At 41.2% G+C, this 26,946-nt stretch overlaps 2 protein-coding genes across 4 annotated transcripts in view; one reads left to right on the top strand and one right to left on the bottom strand.

Annotated features, from left to right (window-relative positions):
* smad3b (SMAD family member 3b) overlaps positions 1-5,034 on the top strand; it is a 124,262-nt gene extending 119,228 nt beyond the window's left edge. For both annotated transcript variants that reach the window (XM_068018169.1, XM_068018168.1), the window contains one exon: positions 3,866-5,034. In XM_068018169.1, coding sequence (XP_067874270.1) covers positions 3,866-3,989 — 124 coding nt within the window. In that variant the 3' untranslated portion in view covers positions 3,990-5,034. The remainder of the gene's footprint in view (positions 1-3,865) is intronic.
* An 11,883-nt stretch (positions 5,035-16,917) lies between these two features.
* The window catches only part of aagab (alpha and gamma adaptin binding protein), a 40,401-nt gene continuing 30,372 nt past the window's right edge, over positions 16,918-26,946 (bottom strand). The window contains exons 6-10 of one of the 2 annotated variants that reach the window (XM_068018171.1): positions 22,547-22,629; positions 21,133-21,217; positions 20,938-21,042; positions 20,409-20,458; positions 16,918-17,730 (exon numbers count right to left, since the gene is read on the bottom strand). In XM_068018171.1, the coding sequence (XP_067874272.1) occupies positions 17,653-17,730; positions 20,409-20,458; positions 20,938-21,042; positions 21,133-21,217; positions 22,547-22,629 (401 nt within the window). In that variant the 3' untranslated portion in view covers positions 16,918-17,652. Of the gene's footprint in view, positions 17,731-20,408; positions 20,459-20,937; positions 21,046-21,132; positions 21,218-22,546; positions 22,630-26,946 lie in introns of both variants that reach the window. The other variant, XM_068018170.1, reaches the window with a different exon arrangement.

Below are 26,946 nucleotides of genomic sequence, written 5' to 3'. Positions count from 1 at the left end.
AGAGGCCACCGGGGTCCCGCTGCCCACCTGGGCTTGCGATCCACATTTGCTCCCACCATCAGGACTTACCCCCCATGCTGTTAAAATTCCAGCCGTAGTGTCAATCTGTGGTTTCATATCTCAAAACTGTACCAGTCAGTTTCTTTGATTCCATAGCAACCCAAGATTTTGACCTTGGTTAGCAGCTGCCTTTGTCTCGACAGATAATCACAGAATAATACAGTGCAGAAGAGGCCCTTCGGCCCATCGAGTCTGCAGCGATGCATTAAAACACCTGACCTGTCTACCTAATCCCATTTGCCAGCACTTGGCCCATAGCCTTGAATTTTATGACATGCCAAGTGCTCATCCAGGTACTTTTTAAAAGATGTGAGGCAACCTGCCTCTACCACCCTCCCAGGCAGGACATTCCAGACCGTCACCACCCTCTGGGTAAAAAAGTTCTTCCTCAAATCCCCCTTAAACCTCCCGCCCCTCACCTTAAACTTGTGACCCCTTGTAACTGACCCTTCAACTAGGGGGAACAGCTGCTCCCTATCCACCCTGTCCATGCTCCTCATAATCTTGTACACCTCAATCAGGTCACCCCTCAGTCTTCTCTGCTCCAGCGAAAACAACCCAATCCTATCCAATCTCTCTTCATAACTTAAATGTTCCATCCCAGGCAACATCCTGGTGAATCGCCTCTGCACCCCCTCCAATGCAATCACATTCTTCCTATAATGTGGCAACCAGAATTGCACACAGTACTCCAGCTGTGGCCTTACCAAAGTTCTGTACAACTCCAACATGACCTCCCTGCTTTTGTAATCTATGCCTCGATTGATAAAGGCAAGTGTCCCATATGCCTTTTTCACCACCCTATTAACCTGCCTTCAGAGATCTATGGACAAACACGCCAAGGTCCCTTTGTTCCTCGGAACTTCCCAGTGTCAGGCCATTCGTTGAATACTTCCGTGTCACATTACTCCTTCCAAAGTGTATCGCCTCACACTTTTCAGCGTTAAATTCCATCTGCCACTTTTCTGCCCATTTGACCATCCCGTCTATATCTTCCTGTAACCTAAGACACTCCACCTCACTGTTAACCACTCGGCCAATCTTTGTGTCATCTGCGAACGTACTGATCCTGCCCCCCACATAGTCATCTATGTTGTTTATATAAATGACAAACAATAGGGGACCCAGCACAGATCCCTGTAGTACGCCACTGGACACTGGCTTCCAGTTACTAAAACAGCCGTCTGTCATCACTCTCTGTCTCCTACAGCTAAGCCAATTTTGAATCCACCTTATCAAGTTACCTGGTATCCCATGTGCATTTGGATCAGAAATTGGCTAGCTGAAAGAAGACAGAGGGTGGTGGTTGATGGCAAATGTTCATCCTGGAGTTTAGTTACTAGTGGTGTACCGCAAGGTTCTGTTTTGGGGCCACTGCTGTTTGTCATTTTTATAAATGACCTGGATGAGGTGTAGAAGGGTGGGTTAGTAAATTTGCGGATGACACGAAGGTCGGTGGAGTTGTGGATAGTGTCGAAGGGTGTTGTAGGGTACAGAGGGACATAGATAGGCTGCAGAGCTGGGCTGAGAGATGGCAAATGGAGTTTAATGCGGAGAAGTGTGAGGTGATTCACTTTGGAAGGAGTAACAGCAATGCAGAGTACTGGGCTAATGGGAAGATTCTTGGTAGTGTAGATGAGCAGAGAGATCTTGGTGTCCAGGTACATAAATCCCTGAAAGTTGCTACCCAGGTTAATAGGGCTGTTAAGAAGGCATATGGTGTGTTAGCTTTTATTAGTAGGGGGATCGAGTTTCGGAGCCACGAGGTCATGATGCAGCTGTACAAAACTCTGGTGAGGCCGCACCTTGAGTATTGCGTGCAGTTCTGGTCACCGCATTATAGGAAGGATGTGGAAGCTTTGGAAAGGGTGCAGAGGAGATTTACTAGGATGTTGCCTGGTATGGAGGGAAGGTCTTACGAGGAAAGGCTGAGGGACTTGGGGTTGTTTTCGTTAGAGAGAAGGAGGAGGAGAGGTGACTTAATAGAGACATACAAGATAATCAGAGGGTTAGATAGGGTGGATAGTGAGAGTCTTTTTCCTCGGATGATGATGGCAAACACGAGGGGACATAGCTTTAAGTTGAGGGGTGATAGATATAGGACAGATGTCAGAGGTAGTTTCTTTACGCAGAGAGTAGTAGGGGCGTGGAACGCCCTGCCTGCAACAGTAGTAGACTCGCCAACTTTAAGGGCATTTAAGTGGTCATTGGATAGACATATGGATGAAAATGGAATAGTGTAGGTCAGATGGTCGGCGCAACATCGAGTGCCGAAGGGCCTGTACTGCGCTGTAATGTTCTAATTCTAATTCTAAATTCTAATTTGCTTTCTTGATAAGTCTCCCATGTGGGACCTTGTCAAAGGCTTTGCTGAAATCCATGTAAACTACATCAACTGCACTACCCTCATCTACACACCTGGCCACATGCTCAAAAAATGTAATCAAATTTGTTAGGCATGACCTCCCTCTGACAAAGCCATGCTGACTATTCCTAATCAAATTTTGCCTCTCCAAATGGTGATAGATTCTCTCCTTCAGAATTTTCTCCAATAGTTTCCCTACCACTGACGTGAGACTCACTGGTCTGTAGTTCCCTGGCTTATCTCTACAACCTTTCTTAAATAGTGGGACCACATTAGCTGTTCTACAGTCCTCTGGCACCTCCCCCGTGGCCAGAGAGGAATTAAAAATTAGGGTCAGAACCCCTGCAATCTCCACCCTTGCCTCCCACAGCATCCTGGGACACAAATCGTCTGGACCTGGAGATTTGTCCACTTTTAAGCCTGCAAAACCTCCAATACCTTGTCACTCCCTATGACAATTTGCTCAAGAACCTCACAGTCTCTCTCTCAGTTCCATATCTACTTCCTCATTCTCTTGGGTGAAGACAGATGTGAAGTATTCGTTCAACACCCTACCAATGTCCTCTGGCTCCACCCACAAATTTCCCCCTTGGTCCCTAATGGGTCCTACTCTTTCCCTGGTTATCCTCTTCCCGTTGATATACTTATAGAATATCTTGGGATTTTCCCTACTTTTACCAGCGAGAGCTTTCTCATATCCCCTCTTTGCTCTCCTAATTGCTTTCTTAAGCTCCATCCTACACTTTCTGTACTCCACTAATACTTCCATTGATTTGCTCTCCTTGTATTTGCTAAAAGCCTCTCTTTTCCTTCTCATCGTACCCTGAATATTTCTGGTCATCCATGGTTCTCTGGGCTTGTTGCTCCTACCTATTACCCTAGAGGGAACATGTTGGGCCTGTACCCTCCCCATTTTCTTTTTGAATGTCCCCCACTGCTCTTCTGTAGATTTCCAGACAAGTAACTACCTTGTCTACCTTGGCCAGATCCTGCCTTATTTTACTACAATTCGTGCTCCCCCAATCCAAAACCTTTTGTCTGATAATGTTCCTTTATATTCATGTTTTCCAACTTGCAGTTCATGTGGTTCAGCTATCATTAAAGTTCTTCTTATTAGGGACGTTTGAAACAACCTTTCACAACCTCAGAACACCCTAAAGTACTTTTAAGGTTTGGTCGCTGTTGTAATGTAGGAACTGGGGCAGCCAATTTGCACACAGCAATGTAATAATGACCAGATAATCTGGAAATTTCTGAAATGTGATGAGGTGCTCGATAAATGCAAGACTTTCTTGCGAAGACCACTTCCTAAGCAAAGTATAAAATATTATTGATGGAGATAGAATGTACTTTTGAGAATTGGTGGGGGAAGAGAGAGAAAGTCCATCTTAAAGTTCTCCATGTGTGTACATTTTTATGATCTACCTTTTATCTCTGTAGACGCCAGACAGTGACCAGTACCCCCTGCTGGATCGAGCTTCACCTGAATGGACCTCTGCAGTGGCTGGACAAAGTCCTCACCCAGATGGGATCACCGGCCATTCGCTGTTCAAGCATGTCGTAAAAGATTGGTTTTATTCTCAGGGAAGACACCTGCCAAATTTTACTGGCCTAGCTGTAGCTGTTAATTTATAGAAAAGTGAAACAACAGCAAGAAAAGAAAAAATTGTCACTTGCAGTGCCCACTGCTGGTGCTTCTTCTGCAATGATACCAGGTACCATCTTTGCCACTTCCCCATGATAACTGTAAGCACTTTCTGTGGCAATGCTGTTGGGAAATATTTACACGGGAAAATGCAAAATAACAACAAAAAAGAAAAACATGAATTTTCAATTCTTTTTCTACTGGAGAAAACTTTTTTTTGCCACATGGCAAATTTGTCAGCAGTCCTTTTGTGCCAACTGTAGGTCTGGCCATTTTGTTGTATTAGTTGACTTTTTAATGTCCTGTCTCTACAACTAGAACAAATAGTACAGTTGCCTAGAGACAAATTGATCTTGCTCTTTCTAGTTTTTATTCTTTAACATTCTTGTGGAACCTTTGATGGTCACGCCTGGGAAGAAGGCTGGTTCCCACCTGTAATCGCCGTGGTAACTTGAGCCAATTGTTACACTCAGAAGTAAGATACTATTGCAACTGTTCTATTCAAATCAGCCCGTTCTCACCATACTCGGTGGTTTTGAACCCATGATAGTTCAGCAGGCCCCACCGCTGTATAACACCACCAACTGTTGGGGATTGGGGAACGGAGATGCCCTTCCCAGGACATATTCTCATCACCAATGTACTGGAAGCTTGTGATTTCTTCTGCCAGTTACCTTTTTCTATTGTGTTTCTACTTGTATTACAAAGATTTGACTTGTACACTAACCAACCGCTTTTACAACTTTCTGCTTTTCTAGTCAAAGTTGAAACAGATTTCAAGCACTTAGTTATAGTGGCTGGGAGTTGTTATTTTTGAACAATCCAATCTACGCTGATAACTTTTTCTTTGGACTCAATAATGCACCTTGGTATTTTTTTTCTAAAGGCGCTATATAAATACAAGGTGCAGAGCGGCAAATATTTATTGGTTAAGCCGGACTCTAAATGATGACCCCCCCCCCCCCCCCCCCCCCCCCCCCCCAAAATCCTGGAACTGGCTGCAGCAATTGCATAACATTTACCTCCAGTAAAAATGTGGCACTGATGGGCTGTCTGATAGCTGTGCTGAACAGGCTCGTACAGACCAAGAAGACCCCAGATTAGTATGGTGTTAACTGATCTCAGAGTGGTGCTTATGGCACAAAAGTTGACTTTACTGTCCCTAGGATGTTGCTTGGGGAGAGATCAGCCAGGGTTCCTGCTGCTGAGTTTGTCATTGTAAAGGCAGGGAGTGGGGCTACAATGGCAGGGCACTACTGTGACACCCTCAACACTCACTCTTCTGGCTACCACAACCTGGGCAAGGTACTGGAAAGCAGCTAATATCTGTGGAACTGATTCCTAGCAACAGTCAATATATGGGGGAGGGGCAAAAAAGTAAAGGGAGACAAATGCAGAATTTCTTTTTAATGTTTCCTCACTTGCTGCTTTTGCAGTTTTTTTATTTTTCTGTAGTTTTTTTTCTGAAACGGCCCAATTCAAACTTGCAACACAAGCATGTTTCCATCGCTGGACAGATTGAGACTTTTGCTGAACTGAAACAATTGGCATATTCAATTAAATATTTATTTAAAACAGTTGTGCTTTCGGTTTAGCCCAAGCTCTCGAGCATTGTTATCTGTGCCCTGGTGCTTTTGTAAACAGTGCACTTTAGTCCCTTGCAATGGAGTATAGAAATTTCACCGTAACTTTTACATTAGCATACCAAAGGAAAGTACCTATGGGTAGAATTATTAAGGCAATGTTAGGTGATTTCCCCTTCCCTACCCCAGTTTTCTTCCACAGACTCCCACTATCTCACGCAAGTGCTAGTTTTTCATGTGTGAGATACTGAGTATAAGGGGGACAATTTCCCATTCACAGCCAAGTTCTATTACGGATGTGTGTGTGTGTATAACACAAGGATCATTGGATGCCAGTCCAGACAGGAAATGCTAACTGATAGTTATCCCTACTTTAACCCTGGAGGATCATTGTACTCCAGAATCATCTGCCCAGCTGACATCAATTAACAGTACAGGTCAGGAATTAAACCTGCATGGTGTCTTTACCGACAAGATTATCAGGCCTAAGCCTGCTGTTGAGAAGCTATTTACGTCTAAAATGAGGGTGAAGCAGATAGAACTGTAGGGTGATTTATTCTAATAGTTCACTGTTTTAAGCTGAACTCTTATTTCCCACTTGCAGTCACGCCCCTTCGAATTCTCTTCCAACTAATTTTCTGCGCCTGCTGCTTGGTGTTCACTTCTTCTTTGTAAAGTGCTCAGATGTTTTATGCGAGTATTATTGTGTATATTTGCATATCAATTTACCTCTATTTTGGGGATTAAGGGGTGGGTGGGGGGTTCATACTATGTGAGTTAGTGTGCTGGATGGGGGTGGGAGGGGGGCATACTCACATGGATCTGCTTTCCAGACTGTTCAATGCTGTTCATTTTGCAGCTCCTAGTAAAGGCCGGCTACCCAACGACATGTGTCGGGTTGGGTTGGGGTTGCACTTCCGGGTCCGGCTTTCAGACCGTGTCCGACACAGCCCATCACAGGTAAGTGGCTCCAATGTTAATTTAACTTTTGGATTAGAAAGGTGGTTTCATTCGTTATTTTAAGCTTGTGCAGATCAGCAACAAAGTGAAAAATGTAAGATAAGTTAACTGATGGCTGGGTCGGGTTTTTATTTTTGCAGACCCGAGCAGGCATTTAGCTCCTAGTCGTATTACAATGGAAGTGTGTGGAACATTTTTTGCTATTTGGGTTACTGTGCTGACTACAATGTTACGACCGAGGCAGGGGAGTGCACTGTTAATTCAGTCCCACTTCTCCACAGGTCACAGCATATCAAATTTGCCCACTTACTGAAACAGCCAGATACTCTTTGTTCCCAGAATAAAGCACAACAACAAAAATGAACTGTTTATTATCAAACCAAGGCTTAACCAATAATGAAGTAAATATATACGCAAATCAAAATATTAAAGCCCCATATTATGATCCTAGCCCTTCCGCACATACATCCAAAAACTGGTTAACCATTTTTTTTAAAAAAGGGATTTTTGTTTACAGCTGTTTCAAAGGAATAAAAAAGATACTTGAATTGCAATGATCTAGCAGGAAGCCCTTTTTTTTGGCGAGGTGTCCCAAAGTCAAATAGTTGGATGTCACTCTTTCCAGGCAAGGTTGATGAACAGTCTGTGTTGGGTAGGTGTTCAAAGAAATTCAAAAGCTTCACATAGGTTTTCCATCAGGTATGCAGCAACAGGTGTCAATTTTCACACACATTCAATGCAAAAGTCCTTTTTTTTTTAAAAAGAGGCAAAATTTCTCCAAGCATTCAGGGTTTCTTAAAAATGCAGGAGACAAGAATATCACATCATACAGGCTTTTACTTTTCACTAGCAGGGGTTCTTCAAAGAGAGGTAACAATTATCTGGTTTTCTTATCACCTGGCAGATCCATATGCAGATTGCAACTGCCTGCTTTTAATCTAAAAACCAGCATCTTTGAACAGCTCAACGTGAAACTACTTTTCCAAGAAAGTCTCGTGGCAATCATAAATTCTCTCTCATTACAACAAAAGGGTAACTCTCAAGTCAAAAGCCCCTGGTTTTCAGTATTTATTTACTGGTCAAAGCTAGGAACATCTTTTTGACCTTGCTTTTTTAAAAAAAAAAGCATCCATTAAGTTCAGCTATCTCCAGCTGTTTCAATATCCATGAAATTTTTAAAAAAGTTTTTAAACATATAGATTCCCAGTTTTAACAAAAAATATGGACTCTTATAATGACGAGTCTTATTTTTGGACTGGAAGATAGGGATGGGATGTCTTGTACACAGGAATATAAGGTATACATCAATATATGTTCATTCCAAGTCAATGTACTACCAAGCCATAAGGTTATACAAAAACACCATGTTACTGATAGACCTGGGAAATTTTGACAGATATTCATCATGTGTCAGCTTGTCTCAGTTTGTAGTCAGAAGGTTGTGAATTCAAGCCAAATACCAGTACGAGATAACTACTTTGGTGGAGTTCTGGGTAAGTACAGTTGGAGGTGCCTTCTTTTGGATGAGATGGTAAACTGAGGCTATATGTTCCTATACAAAAGAAGTGGTCCCCGCCAACATTCATTGCTCAACCAACACATTAACTGGTCATTTGCCACAATGCTGTTTGCAGTTGTCATTTTGCATGTAGCAAGATCACAATGACTAGGCAAACACCGCAAAGTAATTGTTAAGTTTGAGAGACATGGAAGGGGTGTGTAAATACATCATACACCATTTCAGCTCTTAACCTTCATTGGGATACTCACTTCAAAATAATGCCCGAGGAAAGTAGCAGCCATATAGCAGAATCTTGAGTTGGTAATACAAGCTTTTGGAGGCACGCTGTGATCCTGGGCTATGCCTTCCCTGTGCCCCAGTTGCAACAGATGGAGAGAATACCAATCTTGCAGTAGTTAGGATGTAGGCTGATCTGAGAGCTGGAGCCATGCTGCACTGGAAACAGCCAGTTGTTAATGTATGGGGGCTGCCTTGGACAAACTCTCCCAACCATTTTGCTTGACATCTCTCCACAAACTCACTCTTTCCCTGTCAGACATTTGTTTCCTTGAACAGCTGGTAACACTAACTCTTTGTGGAGGAAAATTCCAGGCCTGATTAAATGAAGTTTAAACAGACCTTTTAATGTATACATTAAAAAAAAAATCTTTAATTGCACTCCACAATCTTCATGCTTTTGTTTATTTTTAAAAATACACGCAAGAAAGATAAGAACTGTCTGCTTGGGATTTCCTAGGATTATCATAGTAGCTGATGCCTACAAGCTGGGGAAGCAGTACTTCAGAAAATGCCACTGGAAAGCAACACACTAATGAGAAGAGTGGATTTTTCCCATCAACACTTTCCCACTGAATGCCCCTCCCTCACTCATTTTTATTTCAGTCCTTTATAAATTCATTTGAGATTCTTAAAATAGTCAGTGTAAAACACTGGAGATTCTGGAAATCTGAAACTGAGAATGCTGTAAATATGCAGGTGAGGCAGCATCTGTGGAATGAGGAACAGGTAACAGTTCAGGTGAAAGACCTTTCATCAGAACTTGCAAAAGGTCATCGACCTGAAATGGTGACTCTTTCCCCCTCCACAGATCCTGCCTGAGCTATTTCCAGCATTCAGTTTCTATAAATGTGGTATGTCTATCACACACTGATAGTCATGCCTGCAGCTACAGCCTTCTATCACTGAATGAGAGCTTCATAAGATCCGGACATCCATAGTTATATCTACTGCATCAGAGATGCAATGTTAAGGGAAATACTCCAACAATTATGGCCAAAGCTATGGGAGATTCTCTAGTTACTGAGATCCACACAAGCATATTTTCTGCACTAAAATAAAAGCAAAGTACTGCAGAACCTGGAAATCTGAAACAAAACAAAAAGTACTGGTAATACTCAGCAGGTCTGGCAGCATCTGTGGAGAGAGAAGCAAAGTTAACGTTTTAGGTCCGTGACCTCTCATGCCAACATTTCTGTCTTTGGCCTGCGCCAGTGTTCCAGTGAACATCAACGCAAGCTCGAGCAGCGGCACCTGATCTTTCAATTAGGCACTCTCCAGTCTCGCAGACTGAACGTCAAGTTCAATAACGTCAGACCATGACTGGCCTCTTTTTAATATCTTATTTCTTCAGGTGCCTGCTTTTCATGCAGTCAGAGCTGTTCATTATTCCACTATTAACACTCTCTCTCGACTGATGCTATATCTTTCACCACAAGCATCGGAAGATAGGAGTAGGCCATTCAGCCCCTCGAGCCTGAACCGCCATTCAAGGAGATCCTGGCTGATCTGCGGCCTAACTCCATATACCTGCCTTTAGCTCATATCCCTCAATATCTTTGCTTAACAAAAATCTATCTCAGATTTAAAATTAACAACTGTTCTAGCTTCAACTGCTGTTTATGGGAGAGAGTTCCAAACCTCTACCGCCCTTTGCGTGAAGAAGTGCTTCCTAACATCTCTCCTGAACGGTCTGGTCCTAATTTTTAGATTATGCCCCCTAGTTTTAGAATCTCCAACCAGTAGAAATAGTTTCTTTCTCTCTCTCTCTCTCGAGACAGGCCAGAGAGAGTGTTAATAGTGGAATAATGAACAGCTCTGAATGCATGAAAAGCAGGCACATGGTAAAGAAATAAAATATTAAAAAGAGGCCAGTCATGGTCTGAAGTTATTGAACTCAATGTTCAGTCTGCGAGACAGGCACTCTCCAAATTGAAAGATCAGGTGCTGCTGCTCGAGCTTGTGTTGATGTACACTGGAGCAGGCCAAAGGCAGAAATGTTGGTATGAGAGCAGATTTACCAGTTCTGATGAGAGGTCACAGACTTCTGTCTTTTCCTGTTAATATCTTGAAGACTTCAATCAGATCACCCTAAAACAGGCCTAATTTGTGTAATCTCTCCTCGTAACTTTTACCCCTGTAGTCCAGGTATCATTCTTGTAAACATACATTGCACTTCGTCCAAGGCCAATATATCCTTCCTAAGGTGTGGTGCCCATAACTGCTCACAGTACTCCAAGTGGGGTCTAACTAGGGTTTTGTACAGCTGCAGCATAACCTCTGTCTTTATACTCCAATCCTCTAGATATAAAGGCTAGCATTCCATTAGCCTTTTTGATTATTTTCTGCACTTGCTCGTGGCATTTTAAAGATCTATGCACCTGAACCCCCAAGTCTCTTTGGACATCCGCTGTACTTAACCTCTTCCCATTTAGAAAGTACCCTGCTCTGGTCCAAAACAGATAACCTCACACTTGCCCGCATTGAAATCCATCTGCCACAGTTTTGCCCACTCACCTAGTCTGTCAATATCTCTTTGCAATTTTAAGCTATCTAGACTGTCTACAATGCCGCCTAACTTTGCATCATCAGCAGATTTGGATATATGACGTACTATGCCATCATCCAAGTCGTTTGTGAATAATTGAGGCCCCAACACAGATCCCTGCGGGACACCATTAATTACATCCTGCCAATCGGAGTACTTAACCATTATCCCCACTCTATAGCCTACCACTCAACCAACTTTCTAACCAATAATAGTCAATAATTTGCCCTCAACTCTATGGGCTTCTACCTTAGTTAACAGTGTCTTATGTGGGACTTTATCAAATGCCTTCTGGAAGTCCATATAAATAACATCCATAGACACTCCCCTGACATTAACACATACCTTTGTCCCAGGACAGCTTTATTTTTTAATCTCTCCTCCCTCTGCCCTATCAAACACCTTCCCCTTTCTTCTCTCCCTCACCCCCTCCCCTTCACTTGCTTAAAACCTAATTCTTTTCTAAACTTTGCCAGTTCTGATGAAAGGTCGCAGACCTGCTGCGTATTTCCAACAAAGCATGCAACACATCCCACATACCTCAATCCGGAAAATTTAGATGCAGGTTGGTAGAGGCAAGGCTTAGGGACCCAATGGCTTGGGCTGGTGTTACAAATGTGCAGTACCAACAGGCAATCTTGCCGACTGCAACAGAATCCACTATCCCAATAGTCTTTGTACTGCACTTTTATAGGATCAGTGTCTGTTTTGAACAGTGGATCGTGCAAGAACTGAGCTGTACACAGCAGGGAAGTTCCAGCTTCACCCTCCAGGTGCAGTAATTACTTTTGCTGCTAGGTTATTTTAAAAAACAAGGTTAAAGGCTTGAAGCAAGGGTGTCTGGGTTTGGGGGGGGGGGGGGGTGGTGGGCACATTACAATTTTTGTCTTAACATAGGGGGCTGATGAGACAATTTCAGAAAGATAAAGGCATTAAAAATTTATCCTACCATAAATCAAAACAACAATGGTGCATTTTTGTGAAGAAGCTTAAAGTAAGATGAATTTATTGGCATTTTTTCTGGTCACTATGTTAGACACTGATTTAGTGACATAGCTGGCATGCGTTTGCCTATACACTTCTTGTAGCGATGCGGAGTATTCCGGATAGACGTCCATCTGTCAGGAGTGATCTTGATCGCTGTCTGTCTCTGTGTCATCCCTCTCCCCTCTCTCTGCAACTGTCAGGGGTTTTGGGGGGGGTGGGTGTGGAGAGTGGGAAGACTCAGCTTTGTGGTTGGTCAGTTTAAAAAAAATAAACAAATTGCAGCTGTCAGTACTTAGCACAGAGACAGCATTTCCGAACCTTGAACAAAGTTTGTAGTTTTGGGTGGGCTTTTAAACAAAAAAAAATTTAAAAATCGCAACCCACCGGAAAAGCAGGAAGTTGTCCGAGGTTCAGACGCGCTGTCTCTGCTCTAAGCACCTGTCAGTTGCGAAACTGGCAGCTGCAATTTTTGTTAGTCGGACTGGTCTGGAAGAAGCCACCAATGGGAAATTTCTCATCCCTGAAATTACCAGCTACGCACTCCAAAATCTTTTACCACGGACACGTTGCCAACCCCTGGAAACCACCCAAAAAATTGTGCTTCTGGTGGAAGGTATGGATGACAGTGTAGATTTAGCTATTTTGATTCCTGGCATTACATTTTAAAGGAAGAAATCTGTACTGACGTCATATTACAGCTGTTTTATACCAGTCCCCCAATCAAGTGTGATTTAAGAGAGAGAAAACCCCCAAACAGAATTGGACCGGGCTGCAGTTATAAAAGTGAGTGTTGAATCATGAAATCCTGATGTCCACCCAGCTTTAGATGTTTACCGCAACAAGCACTTATGTATGCTGCAAATTCTCAATGTGAACTGCAGGTTACACAGCCTCAGTTCAGCTACAGAACCACTCCCCAAATGCCTGAGAGCTAAATTAGCTATGTGGCACCCCAAGCATCATCTTGCATGAGGGCAAAATTAGGGTATGCTGCTGCCCTGCATCAAACAGCCTGCAGTCAAGGAATAAAAGGTAAACTTGGGTAGACCATTCCTCCTCAAACATTGGCTATGGACACTGGAAAATAATCTCACCTAAGTTCCATGGAGATAATATGACTACATTTGTAATAGTTTGTTTTACTGGTCTGAGAGCTTCTGATCTAATAAAAGGGAATAATTTTATGCAAGGTGGGTTAAAGCACTGTATTGAAGAGGTTCTCATATAGTATGGATGTTTAAACAGATGAGACCAACTTCAATGGATCTACTTTTGGACTTAACCTAACTGAGCATGCTTTGTGGTGCAGTGCATCATGGCATGAAGCACCCTCCACAACAGCATCTGCGATGCTTACAACAGTGGAATAGTGATAACTCGGAGTCAAAAATAAAGCTGTCCCATGGCTGTGTGTATTTTTTTATTTAATGAAACATAATGTGATTCTGCAAACAAATTTTTTACAAAAAAAAAATCAGCCGGCAATTGAACACCTATGTCTACAGTTTTCTAGGCCATGGAGGCAGTTTAGATTGACTACCCTGTGATCTGCATCAACATTTTACCACGTTCTTTAGAGGTAACTTGTGAATTTCTCCAAGTAGCATTAAGCTATTTAGTTCCAACAGACAATGCTGTACAACTTTCACATTTTACAAAAAAAGGTGCTTTCTTGTACATTGTTTCTGTTTTCTACTTTAAAGTGTTCAGAGATAGCCAAAAAACCCTTTTCCATTTATGTAAATGTTTCAATGTTATTAAAGTTCATTTTATCATGTTACCAAATGACAATTGGGGTAATGTTTGTTATATCAACTATTCATGGTTTTAGGGAAATTACTGCCTTCTTAGGGGCAGAGAACAACTACATATTTCTTAAACCCAAATATTCAATGCTCATCTTTGGACTTTGTAGGCTATTGTTCCATGTGTCCCTGCAGTACTGGATACTTTACACAAGCAGTCTTCATGTGCAAGCTTAAACAGTGATGTTGGTCCCACATAATTGAACAACGGACTTTCAAAGCCAAACTCAACTGTGTCTTCATTCAATATTCAAACTAGGGCAGGGTCCGATTGGATTGTGATCAGGAGCAGGAATGTGGTTATATTTCTTTTCACTCCTCACCATTACCAAGTGACAAAGATTAAGTGCATCTGCTCAGATAACCAACCAGAATCAAACTTGGGAACTTTATTTGTCTGTATGGTTACAGACGAAGGTTTACAGAGAAGTGAAATTGGAGGGTAAGAGCTCCTCATCAAAGTCCTATGCCATCCTTTTCTGCACATTCGGGAAAAAAAAAACACACAAGGAAACCATTGAGTATTACGTACAGATAGGTACTGTATGCACCCTCACATCATGCCTAGTTACATGCATGGATGCTACAATGGTAGACCATGCTTTTTAACTATACTACAGGTTTGTGACCAAGCCCCTTTGCTAACCAAAGAAATAAAGTCCATTTATACAGAAATTGCCAAAAGATGGTATTAAATTGTCAGCATTAATCATAGGTTCATTGATCAGTGCTATATGTTTTTTTTTTAAGGAAAATGACATGGGGCAAAAATTCTGCCTCTTTTTAGGAGATCAACTCCTCACTTACCTCAATCCCACTTCCCTCCAAAAACACATCCAGATATTGAAGTCTCATTGCATAATGGTTTGTATAAAATTCCTTTGCACTGGGTTAATCACTGCATTAAAATATTACTCAGAGCAATTTTACTTGAACAAAGACTTGCATTTATATAGAGCCTGATCACATCTCAAACATCCTATAGTGCTTCAGACAATGAATTTGTTGAAGTGCATTCACTTACGTAGTTAACACAGCAACCATAATGTGCACAGCAAGATCCCCCAACAACGATGAGATGAATAGTTATTTCAGCAGTTTTGCAGATGGTGAGTTTAGGGGGGAAATATTGGAAAAGAAACCAAGAGAACTCCCTGCTCTTCAAGAAGGGCCATGGAATCATTGGTGTCCATATGAACCAGAACAGTCTTGGTTTGATGTCTCATCTAAAAAGGAGCACCTCCAACAGTGCAGCATCAAGTCTGGGATTGAGGATTGGACCCACAACCTTCTGTCTCAAGATTCAAGGATGCTGCCAAACTCTCACAATAATCAGTTTTACCAGAGGAAATTAAAACACCCAAAATGAGAATTGCTGTTGTAGTTATCTCATGAACACAGTTTCAATTGTCTTTTACAGTAATTTATTCCAAATTTCTACTGATGTTTCCAATAAAACTTCCCTTCTTATATGGAGCTTGCAACTTGTTTTTGAACGCTTGCCATAGCGAAACATTTGTCAGATCAGTTCTATCAAGTCCCTTTACAATATTGAAAATCTCAATGTTAGCTTGAGGTCCCTGGTTTTGACAAGAAAGTCCAACTTAACTTGCACCATAGTTGCCACATATTCCATTTATCCAAATACTGCATGCTAAAACATTTTTTTAAGTCTGCTAATCCAATATCTTTTCCTCCTGTCAAGAATGAACCAACTCATGCAATTCTATAGGTGTCAGCTATCTCCCAGGACTACACCCAAGTGGCTATACATGGGTGAGCTAGACAACAATGAACCTAGTAACTTTCAATTGTACCTTTAATGCAGAAAAACATCTCAAGGCACAGAGATGTAAAGAAAAATGGATACCAAAGCAGAGAAGAAAAATTTCGTTTGTTTAATATAGGTTGGTCTTAAGGAAGGTCTTAAAAGGAACAGCTGTTGGAGAGAGAAAGGGATTTAGGAAGGGGATCCCAGAGATTCAAGGCAGATGAAGGCTTAGCTACCAATGGTAGGATGCAGAAAAGCATAATGGAGTCAATAAGAGTTGGGGGGGGGGGGGTGTCTTTGTTGGGCTGCAAGAGGTGAGATAGGGAGGCCACAGAGAGAGATTTAAGCATAAAAAATGAGTTGTAAACTTGAGCATTGGACTGAAAGCCAGTGCAGGTCAAGAAGGGTGATGGACGAATAGGACAGCAAGTGACTGGAGGGGATAACAGCTGAGCCCCACCTGGTCGCTTAGGAGCAGGAACCCTTTTCCGTTCTTAAATAGGATACAATCTTTCATATTAAAAGACGACTCGACAGGAAGCACAAGCAAGGAGATATATATACACACAGATAAAATTAATTTAATTTCTACACCATTCAATAAAGATAAGTGTTTTTGATCAGCTAACATTCTATTTAAATGGTTTCTTGTGAAATTCTGATAAAATATTCATTTGTTTGTCATGGTGGTTTATAACTTATTTGGCTCAGAGGTGAGGGCTGTCAGTTAGCATTGAGAAATGGAACATTTCTCCATTTTGGGCATCCAGCACTCTTACATAAGCGGTAGCAAGATTAAAAGCAGAGTATAGTTCCCAATCATATACTGCGACACCAACCTCAAGTACACTTCCTATCATACCAAGGCCATATTTTTCTCATTTCCCACATCATCCTGTTGTTTCTAAGCCAATTTAGCATCCAGTTAGGAGCAGTGGGTATATGCCCACTAGGAACTGGATCAGATAGCCTAAGCTGATTTCACACAATACCTTTGCAGACAGATGAGACACCCGTTCACGCCATCTGTCTCTGGGAGTGGATTTGAAGGCAGCTTCCATAGGTGAGAGGGGTTTACAACTCTGTACCACCACATTCCTCAACTGGAATGTCATTTTCAACCAGTCAACTGCAAAAGGAATAGAACCCAACATTAAAGAAGCCAATTTAAAAACCGATTATCTATGTAGAAGAGATTATTGTTTCTTGCTCCATTGATATGTGAAGTATTGATTGGCAGCAGTGTAATTTTCCTATCTGCTTGCATTTCCATCTTTTTCCAAAGGGAGACACTAAAAATACCTATCAGAATCATGTGGTTATTCCCATGTTATTACACTTGTGCTTGATAGGTAGCAAAATTCTTTAGGGGTAGTTTCTCAAACATACAAGGAATGAAGACATATTTATAAGTTTATTTTCTACATGCAAATTACTTAACTTTATACTAGATTGGTTTATTTTATGCTAATCTCTGCACATTTCACAACACACTGAAATGTGTACATTTTCAAGCAGCACCAAAATCATGGCTGTTAACTACGTTCATTGCCTACAGTGCAAATGAACCAGTTAATCAGAGCTTTTACGCTGAATCTATAACAAATTTCTTTTAAGACCTACTGCATTCTTGGTGTTTAATATTGGTGTGGTACTGGATACTGCACTAACACTTATCATAAGTGTACTACTCCAGCAATGAAATGAAGTGCATGAATGAAACAGCTGCTCCATACAAAATCCTATCTGCTTAGTAAAAATAGAGCAGAGCCTCTGGGTAAGACTGACTGCACTAGGAAAGGGAAGGCTCAAAACATACTCAAACTAGTACCAGTTCATGTAACCAATGTCCAGGATCTTGGAGGGTGGTGTATCGAGAAAGGGGGCAGAGGCAGTGCATCTTCCCACGGGGCTTCTTAGCTCAGATGTTTAGTCTAATAAGTACAATTGAGATAGGGGAAAACACAGATAAAGATCCATATCTTATCTTTTAGTTGACTCTGCAGTTGCATGAAGAATATTGACTCAGCCACCCTGGGAATGAAACGTCTAGCAAGAGATGCAAGCAGAACATGGGCTGATACACAAAATAAAATCTTTCATGTGGAAAACCACAAAATGACCAAGCCCTTAGTCATTCTCTTCATCAGACGGCTCCTCAATCTCTTCTCTGTCTCCACCAATGGCCATCCAAAAAGCTTTAGCAACCTGTCAAATGAAATAGGGAGAGATGTGTGAATATAAAACACACCCCCGCTGAAATCTGTAAACTGTTGCTCATCTTCACTGTAAACAGGATGAGCATGAGACAATGTTATAAGGGGGCAGCTTGAGAAAGCGAGAGTAGCCATAAGTAAACAAGACATAAAATTACTCATATTTTGAAACAAATGCTAGTGCAAGTCAGTAAATTCTTTAGCCAGCTTGGCCAAACAGTTCAGCTGGCCTGCAGCAACTGAACTTCAATAAAAATCGATCTTGCCAGCTTGTGTGTGTGGATCTCCAGGATAACAATACTGCCTTCAAGTAAACGCTTATTTGGGCCTTATGAGTATTTTGCACATGGACACCTGACTTGATGAGTGATGGGGAGAAAGAAGAGACAAGAAATGGGATGAAAAATGTTGGGTACTCTCCATCGGAGACAAATAGGAAAAACTGAAAATCTGAAGAAATCGGAAATAAAATTTTAAAAAAGTGTGCTGGAAATAGACAGAAAGTTCTTTAGCCTCCGAAGTGTAGAGTTTTGAGTAAAGACCCTAAAACATTACTCCGTTCTTTGAGATGTACTAGCCATGAATTTTCAACATTTTCTGTAAGTACTTCTGAACCTTCAACACTTCAGTATTTGGATATTCATTATTCATAACATTTTACACAGTAGAAACTCATCACAAGATAGTTATGGATGAGGAAGGCCACTAGGCCAATTTAAATTCATCTATCCAGAAAGATCCTGAAGTCCCCCATTAGCCGTTTCTTAAACACGTTCAGAGTTTGCATTTCCATTACTCCATCTGGAAAACTATTCCAAACATTGAACACTGTGAATAAGAATTTCCTGATCAGTCCTTAATTTGCCCTACAGTATTTTAAAGTGTAACCCTTTCTCTGCTCCTGGAATTTTTCTTTTTGTTCTGTATTACCTCTTCCATTCTTCTTACTAGTCATAGAGCTATACATGACAGAAACAGGCCCTTCGACCAGTGGCGTCCATGCTAGCCATCAAGCACCCATCTATTCTAATCCCATTTTCCAGCACTTGGCCCGTAGCCTTGTATGCTATGGCGTTTCAAGCATTCATCTAAATACTTCTTAAATGTTGTGAGGGTTCCTGCCTCTACCACCCCTTCAGGCAGTGTGTCCAGATTTCAACCACTCTCTGGGTGAAATTTTTTTTCCTCAAATCCCCTCTGAACCTCCTGCCCCTTACCTTAAATCTATGCCCCCGGTTATTGACACCTCCACTAAGGGAAAAAGTTTCTTCCGATCTACCCAATCTATGCCCCTCATTATTTTGTATACTTCAATCAGGTCCCTCAGCCTTCTCTGCTCTAAGGAAAACATAGCTGAAATGCTCCAGCCTAGGCAATATCTTGGTGAATCTCCTCTGCACCCTCTCCAGTGCAATCACAACCTTCCTATCGTGTGGCGACCAGAACGTACACAGTACTCCAGCTGTGGCCTAACTAGTGTTTTATACAGCTCCATCATAACCTCCCTGCTCTTAAATTCTATGCCTCGGCTAATAAAGGCAAGTATCCCATATACCTTCCTAACCACCTCATCTACCTGTGCTGCTGCCTTCAGTGATCTATGGACAAGTACACCAAGGTCCCTCTGACCCACTGTACTTCCCAAGGTCCTACCATCCATTGTATATTACTATCTTGCATTCCAAGTTTCTCGAGTATTTCTTCATAACTCAATATCCTTGACATGAGGAATGCTTCATGCCTCTCTCCTGCACTATTTCCAGCACATGAATGCAGCCTCTGTGGTTGGTGACCAGAACTGATGCAATGCTCAGCATATGGTCTGACTAGAACACTGTACAATTTGATCATGACTTTCTCTGACTTAAGATTCTGAATTGACTTTTAAGATTGACTATCTCAATCAAGGACAATACCCCCAATGCGTTTGGGGCAGCATTTTGTCCTTTTACCATCAGCTATAATACTCCATGCATTGGCATTAATGCCAAATAGCTGCTCTACAAGGTGGCCACTCACTGAATGAACTATTGTAAATGATTGAAAGTTTATTTAACAGCGCATGTGTACAGTTTTGGGGTCTCCATTAAAGATATAAAAGCAATGGAAAACATGCAGCCCAGATTCAACTGGGATATTCTCAGAGATGAGGGTTACAGTTAAGAAAGCCTTGAGTTAGAGCTTGCGATAATTGTTTCCACTGGTCCAAGAGATGGTAATGAGAGGGCACAAATTTAAAATTAATCACAACAGTTCAAAGGGAACTTTGACAAAAAGCGAGGATGGTGAGAATTCTCTGCCACAAACTGTTGTTGACACAGACTCAATAAATTATTAAAAAAGGAATTAGATAGTTGCCCGAGAAGAACGGATATGGGGAGTGAACAGGAGTGAGAATTAAGACTAGATGGCTCATGAGGAGAATTGCAAAACAGCAGTTCACAAAGGTCAGTCTGACAACAGCCTCCCCAGCCAAAATATCTGCAATATATTAAGTCATGTGTGCAGTGCACATTTCTGCAACATCACTTTTACTTAGTCATAATTTAGTTGCAATGCTTCAGATAATGAGTGCTGACATATCCTGACTTACTCCATGAGCAATACCATTGGAAATCTGTCATAATATGCAAACACCTGTCGTTTTGTTTAAAGTCTGCAGATCTTTACCTTTTCTGCATGTAGTTTTCTTTGCTCATGAGGCAACGTTGCTGCTTTGTCTGTCAATATAAAACAAGGAATATTACACAATGAGCTGGAAGGATTCCCAGACGATTACTCTTGTGCCAGCAATGTACACTTCAGCTACAATTCTTACCTTCCTTTCCTCCACCCTTCCCCCTCAAAGGCATCCGAGAACCATCTCTAGCTCTGAGCAACCACAGAGATAGAAACTATAACTTCAACTGATTTAGATGTAGCAGCCCATCATAAAAATAATATTGCCTTATTAAATGCGCTCAGTGACTCATTCATGTCGAACAGACAGTATATAAATTGTAAATTTCAACCAGCTACAAGTAGTTCATCTTTAAGTGTACATTTTATCACACCAATGTCCTAATTTCCTCTAGGATAGAGCTGGAACAACTCAACTTAAGGCAAACAGAACACTCTCACAACAGCTGATTTGAGATATGTGTCAATATGATTAATTTTTATTGTCTTTGTGAAAACTGTTTCCAAATGCAAAACCAACCTTTCATTTCCTTCAGCTTCTCAAATAATCGCTCAAAGTTTTCACAGTCAACTTCGCCTGTGGTAAGGGTGGCGAGTTCTTGGATATCCAGATGTAGCATTGGATCTACTAGGTAAACAAACAAACAGATCAGCCAAATACTGATTTTAAAAAAGCAGTACTTCGCGAAATTTAAGAGGAATGGGATTTTCATACCTATGACACTGTCTGTCTGAACAGCTGTCACCCTATCGCTGTCTTCTGCAAGTGATTCAGCATTGGGTTCTGTAAGGCTGTGGTACTGTATTAAACAGAATTGATTAAAAAGTACAGATCTATAACAGTAAGTTTACTATGTTGTATTGCACACTTCTTACCTGGGCACCAACTTTGTGATGCATAACCAAACCTGGGGACGCATCCTTGTATAGAATGGACAGCACAGCAACAGGTCATTCAGCCCAACTTGTCCATGTTGGTGTTTATGCTCCACACAAGCCTAATGCATCTCATCCTATCAGCATATCTTTCTATTCCCTTCTCTCTCTCTCGTGTGTTTATCTAGCTTATCCCATAAAAGGCATCTATGCTATTTTGCCTCAACAACCTCCATGTGGTAGCAACTTCCATTTTCTAACCAGTCTTTGGTTAAAGAAGTTTCTCTTGAATGCTTTATTGGATTCATTTGTGACTATCTTACATTTATTGACCCCAGTTTTAGACTTCTACCACTAGATGAAACTGCATAAGCTTCAGTTAAAACAGATCCTCATATTCATACCTTCAGCATTACTATTTCAATCAGTTTAGGAGATCCAATTGTTGGTTAAAACATTACTTTCCCGATGACATTTACTTTTTCTGGAGTATTGTACAGTGAACACTGTTCAATACCCCGACCAAATGGTCAGTCCTCATGTGAGTTTAGACAGTGAGCTTTTGCAGACTATTCAAACACCAGAAACATCGCAGCTACACCCAATCTGATTTTCATCCAAAGGCAACACACAAGCGCTTTCCAGCAGCAAGTTATTGGTTCTTATTTAGAAGTGGGAACTCTGGCCGATTACTTCCTTCCACAATTCAAGGGTTCCTAGGTCAATTTATAGCATTCCACTGAGGTCAGCTAACTCAGCACTGACTGGAAATGGATCTTGTGGTGTTAATGGTTTAGCATTATAAAGGGAGACAGGTTTACCCACAGACCCCTTGCAATTTTTCCATATAATATAATGGCCTTGGCCATTGAACTACGTGACATGAGCGATGGAGGAAATTAATGGGGACTTTGCCTCACAAAGCTAATCCTGTCAGCTGATGAATGCACCAAGTAGAACATCAAAACTTGATGGTTCAGTAACTTATTCTTGAAAACAACAAGGTGCTGAGCTGATCCATAATCACTTGAGGAAATCAACATTGCGAGGACTGTTTTTCCTGCATTTCTCTTCAAGGAAGCCAATAGAAAAACCAACATTTTTCATAATTCCTCACATAAGGACATGAAACATCTACCACACTTATCTCCAATATCCACACATTCAAACCATTTTAGGACATTGATTGTAAAGCTTTGACAGGATTACAGCTTGAAATCACACCCAAGCACAATATTTAGTGAATCACTTACTTCCACCTGTGTTTCTCCTTCTGTTCCACAATTCTCAAGTACACCAGTTAAACTACTGAGAATTCCAATGTCCTGTGGCCTATCTAAGAGAAAAGAAACTACATGCTAAGTGCTTTATGTTAGGTTAAAACACTAATCACCAAATTTATACTTCATGTCTATAACAGTTTAATATCAATCTTGTGTCAGTCAATGCCTGTGTAATTTAGGCCTGGGGAGCCCCAATAATCACTTTTGGCCTGCCAACCAATCAAGACATTCAGGTCAGCAGTTTCTAAGGTTAGGTTTCACAACATGAGCACTAAGCATTGCTCAAATGTGCCATTTGTATTGAATGTCATTATTTCAAACCAGTGTATCCCCCGACTCACAGCGAGCAATGACACAGGAGATCTGCTAATTTTAAATCAAACATTTTGTCACACTGATTATTTGTTCTGTGCCTACAATGTTAGTGGCAGTTGGAATCTGTGGATTAATTGCATAAGAAGCAAAAAGTCTTCAAAAATCAAGATTAGAAAGATAAACAAGAAACAGTAAAAGGATTATGCTTTGTTACACATGCCTTTTTTTATTCTTTCATGGGATGTGGGCATCACCAGCAAGGCCAGCATTTGTTGCCCACCCCTAATTGCCCTTGACAAGCCAGCCAGGCCATTTCAGACAGCAGTTACAAGTCAACCGCATTGCTGTGGGTCTGGAGTCACTTGTAGGCCAAACCATTTGATTTCCTTCCATAAAGGACATTAGCGAACCAGATGGGTTTTTATGACAATCAATGATAGTTTCATGGCACCATTATGGAGACTAGCTTTCATTTGAATTAATTAATTGAATTGAAATTCCACCAGCTGCCGCGGTGGGATTTGAACCCGTATCCCCAGGACATTCGCCTGGGCCTCTGGATTACTAGTTTAGTGATATTACCACTGTGCCACTGTCTTTCCCCTCAATTGTTTTTTTTTACAGTGGCTCCTTGACTTTGTTCTGATGGGGAAGAGGAGAGAGAAAAATAATAAAATTGAACGCTTTGTTTTGCATAAGTGCATAAAATAATGTTTGATTCCCCAACACATTAATGGACACCTACTTGCTGTGTGTACAATAAAATCAAATCAAAACTTTAGAAATATATATATGGAGTCACAGATGATGTGTACTGTCATTCAGGGACCATTATATCGTTCATCTGTTAGAGAAGTCAAAAAACACACACTTAAGCCAGGCAATACGTACTCCTGTTAGGTTGGAATTTAAGAATGTTTAACATTTTACATTCAGCAACAGATTTGAGGTCAAGGTCAAATGGTATATCTGACAAAATGTAGGCCGGTCTATTCTCTCCACAGATGCTGCCAGACCTGTTGAGTGTTTCCAGCATTTTTTGTTTCCGTTACTTAAAGCAGTTTGCCTAAACTTTCCTACTACCGCCTTTAAATCAACACTTGTGTTCAAATAGAGGATGAAAAAAATAATCTGCTGTTGTTTGCAGTGTGTTGAGGTAATAGCACGTTTATACAGATAGTACTTAGGTTAATTATCTATACACCATCTTAAATTCACCGCATCATCTGCGTTTAATTGCACTTCCATACAGTTGAGTTGAATGTGTCACAACTCTGAAAACTTGGTAACTCTCGACTTTCTCCATTGCCAACATTTAAAACAAAAGGTCACTTTGCACACATTTAAGAAATGCAACTAGAAATTCACAATGATCTTAAGATGAAATTCAGCTTTTAAGTGGGAATGTAATCAGAGGATCATTCAAGACTATTCAGCTTTTGAGCAGTATGAGAAAAAGCATCATGTAACGTTATCAGGTCATAATCATGTGACACAGTGTAAAAACAAAGCAAACTGTCAAACCTGATTTAAAATGTCATTCCAGTCAACACAATTGAAACCTGATGTGCAGGCCAGTGGGATTTGGAAATGGGGAGCAGGGGAAGGGAAAAGGGGAATCAAAAATCAGGTGGGATTTATGGCTACTCAGTTAAAGATAGGGCCAAGATCTGCAGCACAGGATGTCCAGATAAGAAGGCAGGGCAATGGAAAGATGAAAAATAGGAGTCAGGCAGTGGACAAGTAACCTGCAGACAATCCTGTCATGGCTTAACATACAAGAGCCAACTTGATGAGATACTGGAGAGATGATATCTGTAGATCTGTGTGCTTGCACAAGTCAGCACCTTCAGAAAACTAGAAAACACAATTAAGGTCAGTGCAGTGCTTCAAATTTACCAACACCATGAAGATTGACAAATTTATTAGTTATTTGAGGATGTAACGAGTAGAGTGGATAAAGGGGAACCAGTAGATGTAGTGCATTTGGATTTCCAAAAGGCATTTAATAAGGTGCCACATAAAAGGTTACTACACGAGCTAAGAGCTCATGGTGTTGGGCGTTATATATTCACATGCATAGAGGATTGGTTAACTAACAGGAAACAGAGAGTCTGGATAAATGGGGCATTTTCAGGTTGGCAAACTGTAACTAGTGGAGTGCCACAGGGATCAGTGCTGGAGCCTCAACTATTTACGACCTATAGTAATGACTTGAAGGAAGGGACAGAGTGTATTGCAGCCAAAATTTGCAGACGATACAAAGGTAGGAAAGCAAGTTGTGAGGAGGACACAAAGTGTCTGCAAAGGGATATAGATAGGTTATGTGCATGGACAAAAATTCGGCAGATGGAGTATAATGTGGGAAAATGTGAGGTTGTCCACTTTGGCAGGAAGAATAGAAAAACAGAATATTACATACATGGAGAAAGACTGCAGAATGCTGTGGTAGAGGGATCTGGGTGTCTTTGTACATGAATCACAAAAAGTTAGTATGCAGGTACAGCAAGTAATTAGGAAGGCAAATGGAATGCTGGCCTTTATTGCAAAGCAGATGGAGCATAAAAGTAGAGAAGTCTTGCTACAACTGTAGAGGACATTGGTGAGATTGCACCGACAGCACTGCAAACAGTTTTGGTCTCCTTATTCGAGGAAGGATATACTTGCATTGGAAGCAGTTCAGAGAAGGTTCACTAGGCTGTTTCCTGGGTTGAATGGGTTGTCTTACGAGGGAATGTGGGGGTATCTATAACTAGGGGGCAAAGTTTCAAAATAAGGGGTCTCCCTTTTAACTCAGAGATTAGGAGGAATTTCTTCCATCAGAGGTCATTAATCTTTGGAATTCTCTTCCCCAGAAAGCAGTGGAGGCTGCGTTGTTGAATATATTCAAGGCTGAGTTGGACAGATTTTTGTTCTACAAGGGAGTCAAGGGTTATGGGGGGGCAGGCAGGAAAGTGGAGTTAAGGCCACAATCAGATCAGTCATGACCTTATTGAATGGCGGAGCAGGCTTGAGGGGCTGAATAGCCTACTCCTGCTTCTATTTCTTATAATTTTATGAAGAGAAAAGAACTTTGAGAGATCCTTCCTGCAGCACCTCTATTGTGTTCTATTCCATTACACAGAAAAACCAAAGTAGGAAAACACACTCTCAAACAGATTTAAAAAGCCTGTAACGTGGCAAGCTGCAGAACATAAACCCAATAGAAAAACTGATCAGAGTTAGCATTATTCTGTCTATGCATTGCTAAATACATTTAAAATCAAATAGGTCACAAAATAAAACAGACTCCAGTGCGAGGAGCATTCCTCTATGAAATTTGCATGGATGTTTCATTTGGGGGAAAAACCTATTGTAGATTTTATACTTAGACAAGAGGCAATGACATCAATACTGAAAATTAAATTTTACTTCAAATTGAGTACCAACATTTAAGTGCACATTTTTGTGGATATTTAGGGTGTATGGTATGGCAAACATTTGATTCCAGGATTCTATTGGTGGTTAGTTGCAGCAGACTTTATACAAAAGTGCTCCAACACTGCTCTATCCTCCTACTTGCCACACTATGTAGCAAGGAGCGGCACTGATAAGAAACTTAACAGTATGTTCAAGATGGGCAACAGAGTACCACGAGGTCAGCTGAACCTGCGTTTCCCACCCTCCTAAACTGGGGTCACAACACACATTACTACTCAAACATGCACCATCACCAAACTCTACCTTCAGGGCATTGTTTTCTTCCTTATGAACCAGGACTTAAGGCAGTCAACACTTCGGGTGACCTCATCAGAAAAGGTACAGCGATAATCATGGGGGACTTTAATCTACATATAGACTGAAAAAATCAGATGCGAAAAGGTAGCCTAGATGAGGAGTTCATAGAATGTTTTCGGGATAGTTTCTTAGAACAGCACATTCTGGAGCCAGAGAGCAGGTTATACTAGATCTGGTATTGTGCAACGAGAGAGGATAAATTAATGACCAGATAGTGAAGGCGCCCCTAGACAGTAGCGATCATAATATGACTGAATTTTACATTCAGTTTGAGGGAG

This window comes from Heterodontus francisci, chromosome 38 (genome assembly GCF_036365525.1).
Source record: "Heterodontus francisci isolate sHetFra1 chromosome 38, sHetFra1.hap1, whole genome shotgun sequence".
Classification (NCBI taxonomy): Eukaryota; Metazoa; Chordata; class Chondrichthyes; order Heterodontiformes; family Heterodontidae; genus Heterodontus; species Heterodontus francisci.
The sequence above is the reverse complement of the archived record's forward strand: the minus strand, read 5'-3'. Positions and strand labels throughout refer to the sequence as shown.